Source organism: Thermothelomyces thermophilus, chromosome 1 (genome assembly GCF_000226095.1).
Source record: "Thermothelomyces thermophilus ATCC 42464 chromosome 1, complete sequence".
In the NCBI taxonomy this organism is placed as follows: Eukaryota; Fungi; Ascomycota; class Sordariomycetes; order Sordariales; family Chaetomiaceae; genus Thermothelomyces; species Thermothelomyces thermophilus.
Window position 1 is genome coordinate 9,281,321 of NC_016472.1, and position 18,410 is coordinate 9,299,730.

At 56.9% G+C, this 18,410-nt stretch overlaps 7 protein-coding genes across 7 annotated transcripts; 3 read left to right on the plus strand and 4 right to left on the minus strand.

Moving 5' to 3' along the window:
- The first annotated feature begins 981 nt into the window (after window positions 1-981).
- MYCTH_2299204 (uncharacterized protein) lies at window positions 982-2,428 on the plus strand. The gene is made up of 4 exons (XM_003660608.1): window positions 982-1,429; window positions 1,508-1,924; window positions 2,000-2,086; window positions 2,168-2,428. The coding sequence occupies exons 1-4, from the start codon at window positions 1,130-1,132 to the stop codon at window positions 2,207-2,209; spliced, it is 846 nt and encodes a 281-aa protein (XP_003660656.1). The 5' UTR covers window positions 982-1,129; the 3' UTR covers window positions 2,210-2,428.
- On the minus strand, window positions 2,429-3,509 carry MYCTH_2299207 (uncharacterized protein). Its single transcript, XM_003660609.1, has one exon. The coding sequence runs from the start codon at window positions 3,349-3,351 to the stop codon at window positions 2,647-2,649; it is 705 nt and encodes a 234-aa protein (XP_003660657.1). The 5' UTR covers window positions 3,352-3,509; the 3' UTR covers window positions 2,429-2,646.
- Window positions 3,510-3,805: 296 nt separating this feature from the next.
- On the plus strand, window positions 3,806-7,039 carry MYCTH_2132763 (uncharacterized protein; the record flags this gene model as incomplete). Its single annotated transcript, XM_003660610.1, has 14 exons — window positions 3,806-3,837; window positions 3,901-3,930; window positions 3,989-4,017; window positions 4,077-4,094; window positions 4,155-4,191; window positions 4,301-4,407; window positions 4,489-4,580; window positions 4,641-4,886; window positions 4,941-4,955; window positions 5,017-5,041; window positions 5,103-5,136; window positions 5,233-5,331; window positions 5,389-6,562; window positions 6,643-7,039. The coding sequence occupies 14 exons, from the start codon at window positions 3,806-3,808 to the stop codon at window positions 6,682-6,684; spliced, it is 1,980 nt and encodes a 659-aa protein (XP_003660658.1). The 3' UTR covers window positions 6,685-7,039.
- Window positions 7,040-7,088: 49 nt separating this feature from the next.
- On the minus strand, window positions 7,089-9,592 carry MYCTH_2299213 (uncharacterized protein). The gene is made up of 6 exons (XM_003660611.1): window positions 9,102-9,592; window positions 8,962-8,989; window positions 8,524-8,869; window positions 7,908-8,450; window positions 7,657-7,811; window positions 7,089-7,569 (listed from the first exon to the last, which is right to left on the minus strand). The coding sequence occupies exons 1-6, from the start codon at window positions 9,233-9,235 to the stop codon at window positions 7,378-7,380; spliced, it is 1,398 nt and encodes a 465-aa protein (XP_003660659.1). The 5' UTR covers window positions 9,236-9,592; the 3' UTR covers window positions 7,089-7,377.
- Window positions 9,593-9,702: 110 nt separating this feature from the next.
- Window positions 9,703-11,144, minus strand: MYCTH_2299217 (uncharacterized protein). The gene is made up of 2 exons (XM_003660612.1): window positions 10,407-11,144; window positions 9,703-10,330 (listed from the first exon to the last, which is right to left on the minus strand). The coding sequence occupies exons 1-2, from the start codon at window positions 10,926-10,928 to the stop codon at window positions 10,037-10,039; spliced, it is 816 nt and encodes a 271-aa protein (XP_003660660.1). The 5' UTR covers window positions 10,929-11,144; the 3' UTR covers window positions 9,703-10,036.
- A 150-nt stretch (window positions 11,145-11,294) lies between these two features.
- MYCTH_2299218 (uncharacterized protein) lies at window positions 11,295-12,895 on the plus strand. The gene is made up of 4 exons (XM_003660613.1): window positions 11,295-11,457; window positions 11,565-12,249; window positions 12,326-12,375; window positions 12,863-12,895. Exons 1-2 carry the CDS (start codon window positions 11,444-11,446, stop codon window positions 11,749-11,751), a joined length of 201 nt encoding a protein of 66 aa, XP_003660661.1. The 5' UTR covers window positions 11,295-11,443; the 3' UTR covers window positions 11,752-12,249; window positions 12,326-12,375; window positions 12,863-12,895.
- A 118-nt stretch (window positions 12,896-13,013) lies between these two features.
- On the minus strand, window positions 13,014-16,593 carry MYCTH_2299220 (uncharacterized protein). Its single transcript, XM_003660614.1, has 2 exons — window positions 15,438-16,593; window positions 13,014-15,373 (listed from the first exon to the last, which is right to left on the minus strand). Exons 1-2 carry the CDS (start codon window positions 16,210-16,212, stop codon window positions 13,098-13,100), a joined length of 3,051 nt encoding a protein of 1,016 aa, XP_003660662.1. The 5' UTR covers window positions 16,213-16,593; the 3' UTR covers window positions 13,014-13,097.
- Window positions 16,594-18,410: the final 1,817 nt, after the last annotated feature.

An 18,410-nucleotide genomic window follows, 5' to 3' on the forward strand; every position in this document is an offset into this window, starting at 1 on the left:
CATTCTTGTTTCACTGTAACTGTTCGCGGACAGTGAGAGTCCTACAATGTATGTACATACATACGACTTTGATCATATTCCAAGCTCAACGCCCTAGCGATCGGGGAGCTGCCGGGGAAGAAGGTACAGCTACCGTGTATGTGCAATCTGAACGAAGTATTCCGTCTTCTGAAGATGAGGTTCAAACGAAATTCAGTACCCACTTGCCGGTGACGTCAGGAGGGGCTGGGCAACTTTGCCCCGCCACAGAGCTTCAACGGGGGCCGCGAGTTGCGAAGCGACGGCCCGCCATGGGCCTACTGCTAGAACGCTTTTGGGGCTTTCCTTGGAGGCTGGCAGAGGTCGAAAGGTACTATGCCATTTAGTATTTCCAGCGCACGTCATCAGGAATGGTCGAGACCAGTACCGGGGAGATGCAAGGGTAGAAAGAAGAGTTAAATTCTGATTTCTCACGCCATAATCCCATAGCCACACCTAACACCCTTAACCTGAACTTCGGTTCTAATCAAGTAATTGAGGTTGAGGTAGGCTTTCAAAATACCCCGGCGTGCCCGGCTGCCCGACTGGCCGGCTGCCCGGCTCCATATACCGATAGGTTGCTTGGGCACCCACGGCATGCTACCCGGCAGCCTTGTGACCTGCAGGTAGCATTTCCTAACACGGCGAGACGTGCAGCGCGGCGGGGAATTGCACCTTGGCTCCTACTCCTAGCCCCATTCGATTCTACACTACCGTTCCAGCACTACGGTAACACAGCTTCTCGTTCCAGCTCGCCAGCATCTCGCGGCGCAACCTCGCCACTGGATCTCTACGCGCACATCTCGTTTCTCTGAGTGCATAGCCTGGACGTCCAACCTTTAGACGCCTAAAAGCTCCACGCCGATTACGGACAGCGAGCTGTGTGGCAACGAAGCCGTTGAGAACCCGGCTAGCCCCAGGAAACAATACTTCCGGGTTTGCAGCAAGGGTTTCAGCCCCGAGCTGCATATTAAATTATTCAAGAGACGGTAACGGTTTTTGGCACACCTAGCGCGATCATTGATCCGGTCAACCTAAGCTCCTTTGGCTCGACGGCCCGATCTCTTAGCTAGCTGCAGTCGCGAAAGAACACACCCGACTCGGCGCAGTTATGGCAGGCGCCGAGAAAGGCCTGTCGGAGGAACAGAGTCCTTGTCCTATCCAAGAGGCTGACCAGGCCGTTGACGAGTCCTCAGACGTCGACGGAGACTTTGCTTCGCTTCAAGAGATGCTGTGCCAGAAGAGGAGGGCAGCCAAGGACAGCCCGGAATCTCGCCTCCAGAAGGCACTCCCGTTCATCTCAACCTTTTCACCCAATATCAGGCCGCTAACCATCAACGACCTCCCATCCTGTATCGAGCTGGAAAATGCTTCGTTCCCTAAGCCCGAACATCGGGCGTCGCCCGAAAAGGCAAGCAATCCTCAGCCCAATCCAGTCAAGGAGCACACAACAGACACGCTGACAACCATCTAACCGCAACCCCGACAGATCGCTTACCGCCTCACCGTCTGCCCCGAGCTCAGTCTCGGCGTTTTCCTCACCGTCGTCCCAGACCGTGCCGCAAACCTCGGCCTCGAGACGCTGCCTACCTCCAAGCCGGTCGAGACGGGCCGCGCCGACGGCGCCGTGAGCGTCCTGCTCGCCCACGTCATCTCGACACGATGCCGCGGGGACGTCGTCACCGACGCCGACATGGCGTACCCGAAGGAGTGGCGCAACCCCGCCGCACGCACCGTTGACAAGAGCGTCGGCCATCAGGAGGCCGGGCGTACCGTCGGGTTGCACTCTCTCGCTGTGCTCCCGCGCCTACAGCGATGTGGAATCGGGCAAATGATTATCAAAGCCTTTTTGGACCAGATGAAGAATTGCGGCCTGGTGGACCGGGTGGCACTGATTTGTCAGGATGTGAGTGACTACTACCCTCTCTGCCCCTAAGGATTGGTTAGGGGGGATCTGCTGGCTGACGAGCCATGTCTGTAGCACCTCGTGTCTTACTATGAGCGGCTGGGGTTCACGCACCTCGGGCCGAGCAAGGCGCAGTTTGGAGGGGGCGGGTGGCATGACATGGTAAGAGCTCTTGACCTACGCCTCGGGTGTAGGGCCGGGACTACCCGTGCATGCTGTTACAGACTATCTCACCATCTCCAGGTCTACGATTTGCCACGCCAAACCAAGACGCCACTTTCCTAGAACGAGAGCACGGAAGCAAAGAAGCCCCGAAACAAACAAGGCGGGGTTCTGGGGACATCGGCCCTGGTCAACCGAATTCTGGATCGGACGTACATGAGCAGATGAGAAGTTGATTTCACCTCGGCCAACCGGCCGTGACTGGGAATCTCGACGGCTATGCGCTACCGCCGAATTGATTTCGTAGCCCTTGGGGGCCGCCGTCTCTGGGTGGTGGCGCCACGTAATAATGGGCGCTTTCTACTCTGGACTTGCCTCTTTGTGCTTTACATTGGGGGTCGAGCCTTTCCAATCAGAAGATGCACTTACCAAAGTAGCGCTAGGCTACACAGCGCTTTACCCCCGAATCAGGCGTGGGGTCACTACCCCGACGCCCTTTTTTTTTTTTTTTTTTTTGTATTCACAGAGCGGTTTGCACAATCTAGATTTGTTCCTCCCGCCTAGTCGGTCGCCTTGTACTTGGCCCGGTACTCCTCCGTCCTCCTGATGTCCTCCTCGGATGCGAGCCCCTTGATACCCTCGATGATGTCGTCCAAGGTGAGAATCGCAAAGATGGGCAGACCATACTCCTTCCGGAGCTCACCGATCGCGCTCGGCATCGGCTTGCTATCGTCGCCATCCGGCGAAGGCAGCTTCTCCATGCGGTCCAGCGCGACCACGATGCCGGCTACGATACCGCCCTCCTTCTCAATCTTGGCGATCGCCTCACGCTTCGCCGTGCCAGCCGTGATCACATCATCCACGATAAGCACCCTCTTGCCCTTGAGCGGCGCCCCCACAATGTTGCCGCCCTCACCGTGGTCCTTTGCCTCCTTGCGGTCGAACGAGTAGCACGTGGTATGGCCGTACGTGGCCGGATCCAGCTGGCCCAGCCGAATGGTGGCCGCCGTCGCCAACGGGATCCCCTTGTAGGCCGGGCCGAAGACGATGTCGAACTGGATCGCGCCGCTCCGGTGCGCCTCGATGATGGCGTGCGCGTACGCCGTCGCGAGCGCCTCGAGCAGATCGGCCCGGTAGAAGTCTCCCGCGTTGAAGAAGTAGGGCGAGATGCGCTTCGACTTGAGCTCGAAGCTGCCAAACTTGAGGATGTTGCCGGCGATGGCCGCCCGGAGGAAGTCGGCTTTGTAAGAAGCGAGTGGGGCCATGTCTGTCGGTTCGTACGTGTCTTACGGGTTCTTGGGCTGGAAGTTTATTTGTTACCGGAGGGAACTCCTGGTGAAGATTCGAAAAAAAGAAATGAGGGAGTTTTGTCAAACGTCCCCCTATCGCAGAGCTGAAGAGAGCCCCTCCATCGCGAATTTCTTGGTGGGGTTGGATTCATGGTGGGGCCCAAGGGTCGTTAAACTTTTTTGTATGTCTACGGAGTTACACAGTACTCCGTACGTCGTACCCCACTTGCAATGCTTCTCGAGCTGGGCTTGGGATATTTTGATAACGCACACCGCCTGCCTTATCTTATCATTTTGTGCTCTCCGCAAAAAATTATTTCGGGCGACTTGGGGACGGCAAATCGACACCGCCCCGCCAGGTGCTCCCTATCTGACAACTCCCAAACACCCCCATCGCCAAATTCGGACAGCACCCTGCGCGTTGCCTGCCATGGCCTGGAAGGATATCGCGCCTGTGCCTACGTAAGGGTTCAATTCGTATATATGCTGTTCCTTTCCTGAACTAAGCTGATCATTTTCGTACAGGGCACAGGAGTTTATCGACATCATCCTTTCGTAAGTTTGAAGGCTAGGTTATAAAGGTTGCAAGACGAGAAAGGCTGACGTTCCGCAGGCGGACACAGAGGCGACTGCCGACTCAGAGTATGTTGGATGTTTTGACGGAGTGGTGGGATGCTGGCTGACCTAGAACACCATTACAGTCCGTCCCGGATTCAAGAGTATGTGCCTCCCGAATTACTGCTCGAGGTCGCAGACATTTTCTGACGCTCAATGAACAGTTAGCAGAATTAGGGCGTTTTACACCCGCAAAGTCAAGTCGGTGATCCCGGCTCATCGATTCAAATCTCCCCAGATTCCACCACACCGTTTGCGACGAAGCTGGTGATGATTCGATTTCGGACTCGGCACTAACCCCGGTGCTCAGATTTACACAGGAGACATGCAGCGAGAAATTTGGCGCCATCATCTCGAGCTTCCCCGTGTTGACGGATCAGCACCCCTTCCACCGCGATTTGATGAACATCCTATATGGTACGCCCCTCCACGCCTGAAGGAAACGGATTTGGAGGCTACATGATGCGGCAATGGGGCTATGCTGACGGTTACTGTCAGATGCCGACCACTTCAAGGTGGCCCTTGGCCAGATCTCGACAGCGAAGCACCTGATCGAGACAATTTCCCGGGATTATGTCCGCCTCCTGAAGGTACGCAGTGCGCCAGTGTTCCCGTCATGTTCTGGGACAGGTAACTGAAACCGGACACAGTACTCTCAAAGTTTGTACCAGTGCAAACAACTCAAGAGGGCTGCTTTAGGTCGTATGGCCACCCTCATCAAGCGGCTGAAAGACCCTCTTCTGTACCTCGACCAGGTCCGCCAGCACTTGGCCAGGTTACCCGACATCAACCCAACAACGCGCACTCTCCTTGTCGCAGGTTTCCCTAATGTCGGCAAGAGCTCTTTTGTCCGCTCGGTAACGCGGGCTGATACACCAGTTGAGCCATATGCCTTTGTAAGCTGCACCTCTGGTTCCTGATGTGAAAATATGCTGCTGACAAGTGCATAGACAACGAAGAGTTTGGTATGTGCTCCGGAATACCTCACTATTCTGGCGACCAGACATGCTAACGCTGTGAGAACAGTTCGTTGGTCATCTCGACTATAAGTGTATGTTCTACCCAGTGAAAACCACAAAACCGCGAACCTTTGCTGACCTCTCCTTGTGTAGATCTTCGGTACCAAGTAATAGATACCCCCGGAATGTACGTTGTCCCCCTGCTCTGTCGCGGCACTATGACCCAAAACATCGCATATCTGCCATTGCGCCCATGTTTCTAGATTCAGGCTAACCTTCGCAGTCTCGACCACCCGTTAGAAGAGATGAACACCATCGAGATGCAGAGTGTCACGGCTCTCGCCCACCTCAGAGCCGCAGTCCTTTTCTTCATTGATATCAGGTATGCTGACCTGATACTTGTGGCTGTATCTCGTGCAGTTCTGACTGTGTTGCACAGCGAACAATGCGGCTATTCGCTCAAGGCCCAATGTAACCTCTTCAAGTCGATCAAGCCGCTGTTCGCCAACAAGATGGTCTTTATCGTCCTGAACAAGATGGATATCAAGACCTTTGAGGAGCTGGAGCCGGAAATGCAATCCGAGCTGCAGGACCTGACAAAGTCTGGCGACGTTGAGTTGCTGCGCGCGTCGTGTGCTACGCAGGATGGAGTGCAGGACGTCAAGAACCATGTTTGCGAGAGGCTGCTTGCGGAGCGGGTGTCTCAGAAGCTCAAGGCCGGTACCGCGAGCAATGGTGCTCTTGGATCTCGTCTCACCGAAGTCATGGCCCGTATCCACGTCGCCCAGCCGATGGATGGCGTTACCAGGGAGACTTTCATTCCGGAAGCCGTCAAGACCCTCAAGAAGTACGACAAGAACGACCCCGAGAGGAGAGTACTGGCGAGGGACATCGAGGAGGCCAACGGCGGTGCTGGTGTGTACAATGTCGATCTGCGGAAAGACTACATCCTGGCCGACCCGTCGTGGAAGTACGATAAGATTCCGGAGATCTACGATGGAAAGAACGTCTATGACTATGTCGACCCGGACATCGAGTCGAAGCTTGCGGCGCTCGAGGAGGAGGAAGAGAGGCTGGAGAAGGAAGGCTTCTACGAATCTGACGAGGATATTGGCGACGAGTCCGAGGAGGAAATCTTGCAAAAGGCCGAGTACATTCGCGAGAAGCACAAGCTGATCCGCAACGAAGCCAAGATGCGCAAGTCGCTCAAGAACCGCGCTCTAATTCCGCGCAGTAAGCAGAAGAAGCCATTCTCCGAGCTCGAGGACCACCTCGATCAGCTCGGTGTCGACACCGAGGCCATTGGTCTACGGGCTCGGGCCGAGGTGCAGCCAACACGCGGGCGTTCGCTCGCGCGCAGCCGCGGCACCACTGCGGATCCGGATGCCATGGACGTCGACAGCGCGCCCTCGGCCAAGGAGCGCCTCCGCTCGCTCAGCCGCGTCCGCGACCGCTCCGTCATGGCGACCAACCGGCGCGACGACGGCATCAAGGACGAGACTGTGCGCACCAAGGCCGAGCGCCAAGCCAAGCTCAGCCAGCGCAAGATGAACCGCATGGCTCGGCAGGGCGAGGCCGACAGGCATATCGCTGCGTCCATGCCCAAGCACTTGGTAAGTTTGAAGTCTTCAATGCCCAGTCAAAGCTTTTTTTTTTTCACACGAGCTGTTACTGATACGCAATCCGTTTTTAGTACTCTGGCAAGCGGACAATTGGCAAGACGTCTCGTCGTTAAGCCTCGCTCCCACAATGCGTGGCTGGTGCAGCTCGCAGTTTTTGCATGCCTTACTAGGCCTGCGTACTACGCCATGCTGACTTCCCTTGGGATGTCGGGTCCCGACAACGGCTAAGCGTGAGCTTGAACGATACGGAGCCAGGACCATTGGCGTGAAGCGGCACGGGATCGTTGCAGAGGGCGGTCGGTCATGTATGGTGGTCTACGGACAGCGCTGAGCAGGAAAAAGGGTGGACACAGAGTGGCAGAGGAGGCGATGGGCCGCCCGAGTGACCAATCCGTCCTTATTCGTGTGGATATATGTTTTGTGCAATGTTTCTGGCGCTCTAGGGTTGACGATTCTTGCGCTTGATCGAACTCGCCTTCAACCCGGCCTTGCATTTCAGTGAGATATGCGTAGTCCCCGGTGGATCTAGGCGGGTTGGTTCAGTTCCAGACCCATGTCTGACTTTTCGAGCTTGCTCATCTCTTGACCTGTCGCGGAGGAATACAGTCTTCAGACGTTGGATCAGATCCACGAGTCCTCCCTCCACATACCATCATCGGTCTGCCACGTCTCTCGTAACTGCCCGCCGCCCCTTACGGTGATGCAAGGAGAAATGCCACACAAGACAGAGAATTGGTTCACTCGCTTGTATTCATGGTTATTATGCTTAATATACCTTTCCGTTCCGTCCCGCGTGCTCCCTCCTGCTACTCGGCAGCAACCTGGATACCCTCCCGGAGCCCCTGCACGACGAGCTCCTCGCCAGCCAGGCGGCGGTAAATGTCCCGGACATCGTCGGTGGCGGTCTCGAAGTGGCTGCTGGCGTCGTAGCTCTTGGAGATGTAGATGTGGTCCTTGGTGCCGTCCTCGATGGGCTCGTAGAGCGGGATGGGTGGGCCCTGTTAGGTAAGAGTGAGTGGGTTAATCCAATGACCGACTCGTTATGGAGGGTGTATTTGTGGACGGCAAGGTGGAGAGCTCTTTACCATGAACTGCTCCTCGATCCTGCCGAGGCGCTCGATGCCGGGGGCCAGCTCGAGGTGGTGGTTTGCCGACGTCTCGGCGATGGTGGAGACGATGGCGATCCAATACCCCTTGGGGCAGACATTGTGGGCGGAAGAGACGCAGGCGATATAGATGTCTTTTTGTCACAGGGTAGGCAGTCAGTATGTTTGTAGCTAAAAAGAGGGGTGAAAGGATATAAAGGATATAGGATGAGATAGGATGGGGTGAGTACCATTCTTCCGGCCCACCTGGGACTGCGGGATGATGATCTGGCACGAGTCGCTGTCGTTGGTGCTGGCAATCGGGTGCTTCAGGATGCAGATGGCGCGCAGGACGTGGCCGACGACGCGGACCTTGCCGGGGAAGTAGCTGGGATCGCCGATGATGGCCTTGGCCTTGGTCTCGAACTTCATCTCGGGCTCAATGCCGCGCATAGTGGCCTTGATGCCGACGGCCTTTTCGCCCTCGTAGACAATCTCGTCGACGCTCGTGTTGAGCATGTAAGTGCCGCCGTAGATGGCGCTCAGGCGGGCGAAGCCCTGGGGAAGCTCGCCGAGGCCGTACAGCGGGTAAATGTAGGGCGACTTGCCGTAGCGTGCCATGCTGTTGCCGTACAGGCGCAGGCGCTCGATGGCTTCGGGGGCGCCGCCCTTGACGTCCAGATAGGCGTCGGTCTGGTAGAGGGCCATGGCGTGGCCGATGAAGTCCTTGGTGGGGGGCTCCAGCCCGAACTTGTCGTAGACGTCCTTCATGGTGCACGAGCTCATGTCGAGCCCTGAAACGGCACGGGGCGTTAGCATCCTCACACGCCGGGTTTGACGACCCGCTGAAGTAGAAAAATAACCCACCCTTGTGCGTGGCCGGGTCCTTGGGGTCGAACTGGCCAATCCACTCGATGAAGCTCTTCATGCGGCGCTTCTCAAAGAGGCCCATCAAGGGGGAGCGGAGGGCCTCGGCGGCGTCCGAGGGCACCTTGGCGACGGTGGCCTTGGACCCGGAGCCCTGCTGGACATAGCTGCCGGCGACCAGCTTGAACTCGAGGTAGCGGGTGACGTCGGTGGAGACGAGGATATTGGTGAGCTCGCCCGAGGACATGAGGAACTTGGGCACCAGGTCGATGTTCCAGTCGTTCAGGCGGCCGTACTGCTTCCAGGGCTCGGTGCCCGGAGCATAGTTGCCATACTTCTTGAAGAGCTGTGCAGAGGCGGTGTCTGTCAGAAAGGGCTGGAGGGGGGATCCAACGGACAGAGCGAAAGAGCGAAAGGGCGGGGAGACAGTAGCCATACCGCTTCAATGTTGAGGGACGCCGACTCGCTGCAGGAAGAGAACGGAAAGGCGTCAGCTTTTCTCTCCAGTGCATCCCGGGCAGCCTAGTGGCAGCAAAAAAAAAAAAAAAAAAAAAAAGGAAAAAAAAAAGTGTACGTACCCGCCGTAGTGGTCGTTGCGGTCAATGTGCAGCACCTTCTTCCCCTTGACACTGAGGACACCCGAGAGGATGCACTCGGTCAGCCCCGTGCCCAGCACAATCACGTCGTACTCGGGGGCAATCTCCTCGGCCATGGTGGTGTGAATCTAATGCTATGTAGCGGTTCAGGCAGAAGCGGAGGAGGAAAAGGGGGGAAGGGGGGGGGGGGCAGGGAAGCTAAGCTTCGGACAATGACGAGGTCGGAAGTGAGATTAGGGACAGCTCGTGTTTGTGCGAGCGGAACAAGTGAAAAAAAAGAGGAGGAGAAAGGGTGGGTGACAAGATTGGTGGAAGAAGGTACGGCCGTGCAACCTGACGATGAACACCAGGTCCAGCTCTCTCGGTCGGGTTCTGTCTGCGTTGGGCTTCTTGTTGTGTTGTTGGGTTCCCAGGTCAGGTTTGTAGGAGAAGAAGTCTGGATCTCCGGGGTGTAGGAGGTTGCTGTGGTGGGGAGAAACCCATTGAGGGGTGACGGCCCCGCTTTGGGGCCTCCTTGGAGCTAAAGCACCAGCGGCCGCCTGTGATTCGATGCTTGCGACAGGCGGTCTGGGGGGGGGCTCGTCTCGGCTCATTAATGCTTGATAGCTCCTCCTTATTGTTTATTGTTCAGAATCTCGGTTGGCTTACAACCATGTCGAAGATGGGACCTTGGCTGAGACACCATTTCCATCTGGGAAACATGCACAATACAATGCTCAATACACTATCTGTACACGGCGGGGTTGGGGAAAGGGGGGGAGGCATTGGTGATGCCGTCACCACTGTAGGGCTCTAGGGCGAAATCGTCAAGACACTCTCCCTTATGAAGCCCCGGCGATCCGCCTCCGTATTCCGCCAGGATCCATCTCGAAGGAGAATAACCATGACTAGACTAGTCATGGTCCAGGTTCATCCCATCATAACCTCGTGGTCTCGGCCTGCAGCTTAGATGAGGGTATCGTTGCCGGGTCAGGGGTTGCCGTCGCAGCTGGCTCTGCTTTCTCCGCCGTCTGCTCTGCGGTTGCGGCCGCGGCCGCCTGCTCTCCTTGAGCAGCCGTGTCACTCTGCTCGAGATAGCTGCTCGGGGTGAAAGCCGGGCCGTTGCCGGTCAGGTTGACCTCGGGATCCTTCTCGGCCAGCTTGACCGCATCCTCCCACGCGTAAAACCGCTCGGTCAGGACATGCTTGATGGCGCGCATAGTACGTCGGACCTAACGGACGGAGGAGGGATCCGTCAGTACATATACAATTCTGAGCTCGCCGATCGACGGCTTCAAAGAGACCCACCTCAAAATCCCGGTTCCTGGACTCCTTCTCGCCAAAGCCCAGCCTGCCCTTGTTACGCTCCCACATGGACGTGGCGATGCGGTTGCGCTCCTTGACGCACACCCACCACAGACGGTGCAGGTCGTCCCACGACTTGTGGCGCAGCTCCTCGGCGGTCCAGGCACGGCCGTGCTTGGCCTCCTCGGCGGGCGGCCTGGCGACGGTCTTGCGGTCGGCAAAGAACTCCCACAGGCCGTGGTCCGGGTCCGTCTCGATGGGCGGCAGCTCGCTGCGCGGGACGGGCTGCGGCAGGGGCTCGTCCGACATGGAGAGACGCCAGCGAGTGCCGGTGCGCCGGACGGCGGACTCGCCGCGGTGCTTGCTGTGGTCCTTGTTATCCCGGGCACCGCGGTACTTGTGACGCTTGAGGAGGGCGGCGGTGGTCGAGAGAGAAGCGGTCTGCGTGAGCGGACGGAGCGGGGACGGCGCTGAGGATATCCTGCCGAGGGCCCCCATCGAGGGCCGCATCGCCGCCGACGCCATCGCGGACCGGGGGAGGGAGGGAGTCGAGAGGTGGGCGCGACAAAAAGGAGGGCGCGCACGGCTTCTTAGTATGAGATCAGATCTGTAAAGCACGGCACGGCAATGCTGGTCGGCTCCTCAATTGATGCTGGTTGGACTTGCCCGTACACCGGATATGGCAAGCTAGACCGTCGATAAAGTCTGGCAAGCGCGCAGAGGTTCGCAGAGATGGATTCGCGCACTTTGAAAATTTGGGTGGTCCGAGCGTTCCCGACTCAAGCTACGTACTCATAGTAACTCATACGCTAGTACTGCGTGCACTACTCTGCACATACACGGAGCGATGCAAGGGGTCCCGGTTCTGACTCGGCCATCAACTGCCCGACAGCTGTCCATGCCAAGCACCTCCGCCCGTCTCACAACACCATCTTCGACTCTCGTTATCCATCACGATATCATGGCGTATGCCTTGAAATCCATCTCGCAATAGCATTCCTCCCTACAAGGATCTTTTTATTTTTTTCCACAAGCACACAATGTCTCTTCTCAAGTAAGTTCAATGCCCCTTTCGCGTCCCAACTTGTCTCTTGGTCAATCTCCGAACACCACATTCCACACGCAACACTCACTCCCACACACACACGCTGACATCTACAGGGCATATACAAACCTCCCACCAAAGACCAAACTTACCGTCGGCGTTGGTCTCGTGGCCTGGGGCCTTCTGGGTCTCACCTTCGGCGACAAGATCGAGTCCAAGCTGGGCTTCACACCCACCGAGGCCGACAAGGCCGAGCTGGAAAAGCTGGCGCCCAAGATCCACGTCGTGGAGCGAAAGTCGTGAGAGGAGCCGAAGGATACGATACCTTGATCTCCGACACGCCGCATCCATGTCGTTATTTATTCCATGCCACTCCATGCATGACGGGATGTTGTTTTTGACTCGCTCTGGATTCCCCGTGGAAGGAAGGTTGAAACGGCGAGGAGTGATTGTTTGGCAAGGTCCGGAGCCACACCGCGCTTCGTTGCGGGATATCCCGACGAAAAACACGTTCGGAGTGGCAGAACTGAATAGCGGGGGAGAAGGGATCCTTCGGTTTCGGTGAAGAGCAATCGGGAAATTGTGCTTGCGTCTTCTCACGAGGGCCCTACGTTGAGAATGGGAAGAGGCACGCGACGCCTCTACGGTCCAGGAGTGGCCCAAAAGATGACGGCAACGCATACGATCAGCACACAAACAAGAAAATGAACGACGATAAACCGTTTATTTTCATGTATCTGCAACGAGAAGCCGCTGAGCCCTGGTCTCTTGAAACGCATGGAACATGGCAAAAGCACATATGTACAGTACATTCACCAAGCATGCCGTCACCAAACCCTAAAGGCTCAACAAAAACTTACTTTTTTTTTATTGCAAGGCTCTCTCCTCTACTCGACAACGCCTGGCCGAAATTCTAAAGCAACGTATGTATGTGATGTCTGACATATGATATACATCCCCGTCCGAACCTCCTTCCAACCTTCCGAACCTCGTTCCAACCTTCCAAAAGCTGCTTCCAGCTTTTCCCACTACCCCTTTTCAACGAGAGTGTGCCTTACCGATTTTCCTTTCTCTGTTTTTTTTGTTAAGCGTGTTCTTTTTTTGTTTTTTTGTCATTCCTTGACCGAAGCCACCATCACCACAAACTCGTCAGTCCTTTTACCCGCAGGCCGAGAGATATACATCCGTCGTCTTGCCAACCAGCAAGTACCCGCTCGCGGTGCGGACCCGAACTCGGCCAAGCAAGGATTAGTGGGTAGTAGAGTTGAGAGCATGCGCTATTGCCGGCAATGGTTCGTCATGACCTCCCAGCCACTCATCCGTCCAAACAGCCGAGGAACAGACCCGCGAACCGCCTTCTCGATCTATTGGTTGTGGTCGAATGTGACAAAGGTCTCTAATGCAGTACCCATAGGAAATCTATTCACCCCAACACCCATCCTCCTGATGCAAGCAAACAACCCGCCGTGCGTGCCAATCTGATGCAACAAGGGGATTGCCACGACTTGTCCGAAGACCAAGGCGCCGGCTATCATGAACGTAAGACAAGAGAAAAATGACGGAGAGCCTCCCCCAGAAAAGAGGAAGAACGAAATGGAAACGCCGCTGATGCAGAGAAGGATGCGTACCGAGCACGACATCCACCGAGATCATTGTTGGTTCTGCATGTTCCCTGATTGAGCGGCCGCAAAACCTGGCGACTTCTCCATCGGAAGTGGTCGAAAGAGTTGTGTCATATCGAGCGTCACGTCCTTGACCCCGTACGAGGCATCAATATCTCCAACAGATCCTAGCTCCTCCCCACGAGCAGCCCCATCGGTCAGAACCCACTGCTTGACCGACTTCAATAGATGAATGACTTGGGCAAGCCGTTGATCGGGCGCCATCTGAAGGTCCGCCGCCCGCGTGCTCTTGAGCAGATACGTTGCCAGCCAGTAGAAGTGAATCCCATCCCTGGTGAACCCGTATCTGCGGGGGTTGACCGCCAGAGAAGGCGGGAACTGGTTGGCCATGTCGTGATCCCAGTTGCTTTTGAACTTATCCAACGCCGTCATGAGGGTCTTGACGGTCTGCACATCCAGAAGGTTGGCCCCGAGATCGACCGGGGTCGCACGGCCGCTGTTGTTAGGGCTGCCCTGAGTTCCAACGAACCAAGCATGGGCTGGGATCGGCGTGGCGGAACGATTCATGATGGCCGAACCCCCCCCCAGTTGAGCCCGCCTCATGATGGAGAGCAGCGCGTGGATGAGGATGAACTTGCCGAAGAGATTCGTCGACCCGGGTTGGATACGGTAGCTGCTGTCAAGGAGGGCCTTCAGCACTTGGTGGAACTCCGGTTGGCTGCTTCTCCGAGTGCCGTCGGGGTTGCGGGCCTTGGCGGCATCTGGCCCGCGGAGTCCAAGTGCCTCGGCGCACTCGTTGATGTCGTTTGCATCCCATGCAGCATCGTCCGCTGGCAGGGGAAGGCGGATCTCAAAGGGGTCGAACTCGGGTCCCGTGTTGAAATACAAGCCGAGAGCCACGTCATAGAGAAAGATCATGTACATGGTCCGGATGCGCTTCTCCTGCTCCACCCAGGAATACCAGCTGAACTGAGAAATCGGGAAGTTCGTGGGGTTGAAATCAGGCTGGTGAACCATGCTATACAGCGACCCGTCCGTCGTCAGACGGAGCAGGCCGGCCTTGCGGGCGGACGACGCGATCAGAGGGAATGTCTTCCGCGCCTTCTCGCGCTGCTCTGGAGTGCCGTGCCAAGTGAACAAGTTCTGGGTGAGCATGATGGCCTGCAATTCCTCGAGGTCGGTCTTGTTGCTGCCAAAGGAGGCCCATTCGTACCCGGTCCCCGAGCCATCATCCTGGAGGAGAGAGGCAAACATTCGAGACGAGCCTTCGAGGGCTGCCTTCAAAAGATCCATAATCTCGCGGATGTTAGCTGCGGGTATCCGGTCCGAGTAGCACGCCCCGACGCAGCACATGGCCGCCACAAGACCGACGTAAGTCTCCATGGCACGGAAGGTGGGGACATGCAAGATTGACACGTGGGCATGGAAGTGGGTGTAGTTCTCGAGGAAGTTGCGGACGTTGTCGGCGTGGAAATAGAAGTCGAGGAAGCTAGAGGTCGCGGTGCTGGCGCCGGCGGGGGAGGACTGCAGGAAGTTGAGAATTTTGCTGGAGAGTTGATGGTAAGAGTTCGGATACGACGACGGAACTCCCCACGAGGGGAAGAGGGACGAGTCGACGGGATGGTCGCCAGGAATGCCAGCCACTCGTGCGGAGCCGAGATTAGGCTCGGGTTTGGTTGCGGTCTGCATCTGTCCCTGTCCGGTATTAGGTGGGATCGTATTGACGTAGGGAGAATGCGCACCAGCCTGGAACATTTGAGACCAATCGGTCGAGCCTGAACCCCCAAACATGGGCATCCCGCTCTGGTTCTGGGGCATGCTGTAGTTGGCCAGCTGCGGGTTGATGTTCGCGGTCATATTGTTCGCGACTTCGCCGCCGTTGTACGTCTGCTCAAAGCTGCCAGGGCGCGTCGAGGCGCCCATGACGGACGCGGTCATGTTTCTCCTATCACGGTTCGCGTCGTCGGCGACTCTGTTCATGCTGCTAGATCTCGAGAGCTGGCTTTGATCGTTGGCCACGTTGCTCATGCCATCAGAAGCGGGAATGATGCCAAACGGATGAACCATCCCGTCGGCAGGCATGTTTCCCATACCGTTCATGTGATTAACATCGCCTTCGGTACCCATCGCCTTTTGTTGGGCAGCAGCGTTCTTCTTGACGTGTGCTTGGGGGTGAGAAAGATGGCTAGCTCCGGTGGGGTTGCCGCGGCGGACAGAGCACTTGATGAAGTGGCGCTTGAGAATGTCGCTGCGCGAGAAGGTGTCGTGGCACAGAACACACATGTACGGGCGGTCGCCGGTATCTGCCATGAAGCGTTAAAGCCAGCTCGCAAGGGAAGCCAGACGGGCAAGACAAGCAGAACTTACGTCTCAGGAGGTGGCGCTTCAGGTGCTTCGCGTGGAGATAGGTCTTGGTGCAATGGGGGCAAGGGAACTTCCCATCGGCGTCCTTCTGCAAGATCTGGTTCTTGGCCTGCGCAGAGCCGGCGGCAGGAGGCGCGGGCCTGCCAGGGGCGCTGGGAAGGATACCTCTACGGCCTTGGGAGCCGACCACGTGCGTCGGAGGTTCGCCGGCGTCGGGGAGCTGGGGCATAAGCGGGCTCTGGCCGTACGGCGAGTGCATTCCCGGCTGGGACATGACTCCACCGGCGGGCATCGGGCGGAGGACGGGCGGAGCCCGGCCGCCAGCCGTGGGCGGAGCGGGAGCGATGGGCTGCGGGTGCGAGGCCGCGGTGGTGGTCTGAGGCATCATACTTGACGTAGCGCCGGGGTACGGCTGCTGCGGGTACGTGGCGTTGCCCATGACGGGATAGCTGCTGCCGCGGCCCGCATTCTGCTGGGGCGGAGGGGGGTAACTGGCCATGGTGCTCGTGGAGCTCGGGGTATTGGGAGTTGCCGGAGTCCTGGGAGTGTGGGGATAGCTTCCGTAGGGTCCCTGTTGCATAACAGGGTTGTTCGGCTGAAGAGGGGGCAGCGTGTGGGGAGGGGCTGCCGACGACTGTGCCTGATGGTGATGCAGTTGATGCGCGGGATGCGGCTGCTGCTGCTGCGGGGGAAGGTGCGGTGATGCTGCAGACGAAGAGGGATAAGAAGCCACCGTCGTGTTTATAGCATTCGCCGATCCGTTGGGCAGACCTTCCATAATCCGTCGCTCAAGAGATACCGGCTAGAATGGCAAGCACAGAAAAACCATTCGAGCCGGAGCACGATGGCTTTGTGTGCTGCTGTCGAGGGTCGACGATTGCAAACGCAGCTGTGTCGAGGCCTCGATGACGCGACGAGAGCGGGCGGTTCTCGAGGCAGTCAGAGCGAACCGATCAATCGTGCACGTGTTGTACGCGACGACCGTTCCTGGGCAAATGCAGTCGAGCCGACTAGAGCGTCAGCAAGCCGAGAAGAGACGGTGCCTTGCGCCGAGTGTTTGTTTGCCTGCTTCGTCGTCTCCGGCGTGCAATGCAAGCACAAGCGGTTAAGATGCGTCGTCCGAGCAAAGTTGTGGGACCTGCAGCCGCGATATGGGGTTGTCGAGAGGCGACGTGCTGGAAAGGTGGAGAATACCCTAAAGCGGGAAAATGAGGCTCAAAAAGAAAACGAGACGTGGAAGTGGAGAGAAATGGGGAGGTATGAGTGGAAAGTCGGTGTGGGGACAACCGCCTTTTTTCGTGCTGCGCGTCTGCTTTATGTTTTGCGACGCACTTGGCTGATAGCGCGGGTGGCGGGCGAGACGACGTGGGCTGTCTGGTCCCCAGTGCGAGTAGCCGTTGGGAGGAGCGCCTGGGTGGGTGGAGACCACCTCAAGACCGGGACGTGGGAAAAATTCCAAGTCCCTTTCGACGAGATGCACAGAGGGGCCCGATGCACACCTGCGGGCACCGAGGAAAGACGAAGCGATACGTGGAAAGTGTTTAGTTTCCTGCCTCTATTGGCACCTCGTAATGCAGCGTCTTGCTATTGCAATATGCTGCGCGCGAGAAGCGGTTTGTTGTTGTGGAAAAGAGATGGGGCGCACACGCGATGTGGAAGAGGAAAAAGGGAAAGTGGGTAAGGACCAAGGTTGGGAGGGAAAAATGGAGGGGAGGGGGGGCCACAATATGCAAGTGGGCTTGGTGCTTGGACCACTCGCAGGCGAGGATGGACACGCCGCCGGAAAGGCGGGAATTCTCTGTTTTTTTTTTCTTTCCCTTACTTTACAAGTATTGTTTGTAAGGAAAAAAAAAAAAGCGGCCTGGCCTTTCTATTGAGGGGCGAATAGCAAGCAAAGTACCGACCTACCAAGGTGGGATACAAAGTGCGCGCCTGCAGCAATCCCATCTGCCACCTGATGGCATGGTTTGACTGGCCCGCGATCATCCGGTATCGCTCACGCATGATCTTGCATGCATTCTGATTCGCAATGTCTGCCCGTACATGGAGCGTTGGTTACGTCGACGAATGCATCTGAGGTGGGCGTAGAATGATGATCGCAAGCACAGCGAGATAAGGAGTTACCTTGAGCTAAGATACCAGTGTCGATTGTCCAGCACACACTCGGCGAAGTCGACGTTCTCGAGGTCGAGGGTTCCCTGTCTCCATGGCCCAATGTGGCAGGGGCCGAAGTGACGCACCAAACCATTGCACTGTACGTGGACGGGCGCCGAGATGTACATACGTAACGATGAAGGGACAGCGCCGTGCTGGCCAGCTGTCTTGGCAGGATATTGCACGCATACACACCCCCAAGATAGAATAGGTGTACACACATACGGAATACGCATTACACATGTGATTGCCATCTGACACCTTGCGGGCCATACGGAGGCCATACCAGAGCACCCCCGGACGTCGTGCTGGGGCAAGTTTTAAGGCATTCCTCACTCGCTAGGCGACAGCACTTCGAAACCCGTGATCAACCGCTCCATAATCAGTTGTAACCTTAAAAAGCCCAAAACCCAATACGTTCCTAAAATCTGTTTTAGAGTATCTTGGCCCATCACACCCCATCTCTCTCGAGACCTCGTAGTTTAGATTCGTAGAATTTGTTCCCGGCAAGTTCCAAGAGAAGCGTCATCCGAGATTGACGTTTTGTGACCTTCCTGTTCGTCGCACACTGTGCGCTTACTGTAGGCGCTCTGGTCAGCCAAGTTTGCCACTCCGCCGTCATCGCGCCACGAGCTGTACACAAAAAGTGTCAGATCTCATCAACAGGTTGGGAACCGTCGGCGCATTGCTGTCGATGCTACGGCATATGGTGCAAGATTATTACGCGAGTATGTATCATCCTCTTTCGCCCTTCACATGGCGTGATCTTCTGCGAGTCGGATATGGGTGACCGTCGGCCGGTAGTTGGTTGATCGACGCCTC

Excerpts from the sequence above, each read along its gene's own strand:
- MYCTH_2299207 (XM_003660609.1), bottom strand. The coding sequence starts at position 3,351 with ATGGCCCCACTCGCTTCTTACAAAGCCGACTTCCTCCGGGCGGCCATC.
- MYCTH_2299220 (XM_003660614.1), bottom strand. The coding sequence starts at position 16,212 with ATGGAAGGTCTGCCCAACGGATCGGCGAATGCTATAAACACGACGGTG. Across the intron at positions 15,374-15,437 it reads GAAGCGCCACCTCCTGAGAC|ATACCGGCGACCGCCCGTAC; the intron begins GTAAGTTCTGCT and ends GCTTCATGGCAG.
- MYCTH_2299204 (XM_003660608.1), top strand. The coding sequence starts at position 1,130 with ATGGCAGGCGCCGAGAAAGGCCTGTCGGAGGAACAGAGTCCTTGTCCT. Across the intron at positions 1,430-1,507 it reads ATCGGGCGTCGCCCGAAAAG|ATCGCTTACCGCCTCACCGT; the intron begins GCAAGCAATCCT and ends CAACCCCGACAG. Across the intron at positions 1,925-1,999 it reads TGGCACTGATTTGTCAGGAT|CACCTCGTGTCTTACTATGA; the intron begins GTGAGTGACTAC and ends CCATGTCTGTAG.
- MYCTH_2299217 (XM_003660612.1), bottom strand. The coding sequence starts at position 10,928 with ATGGCGTCGGCGGCGATGCGGCCCTCGATGGGGGCCCTCGGCAGGATA. Across the intron at positions 10,331-10,406 it reads CCAGGAACCGGGATTTTGAG|GTCCGACGTACTATGCGCGC; the intron begins GTGGGTCTCTTT and ends TCCGTCCGTTAG.
- MYCTH_2299213 (XM_003660611.1), bottom strand. The coding sequence starts at position 9,235 with ATGGCCGAGGAGATTGCCCCCGAGTACGACGTGATTGTGCTGGGCACG. Across the intron at positions 8,990-9,101 it reads CGCAACGACCACTACGGCGG|CGAGTCGGCGTCCCTCAACA; the intron begins GTACGTACACTT and ends CTCTTCCTGCAG. Across the intron at positions 8,870-8,961 it reads CGTCCCTCAACATTGAAGCG|CTCTTCAAGAAGTATGGCAA; the intron begins GTATGGCTACTG and ends GCCTCTGCACAG.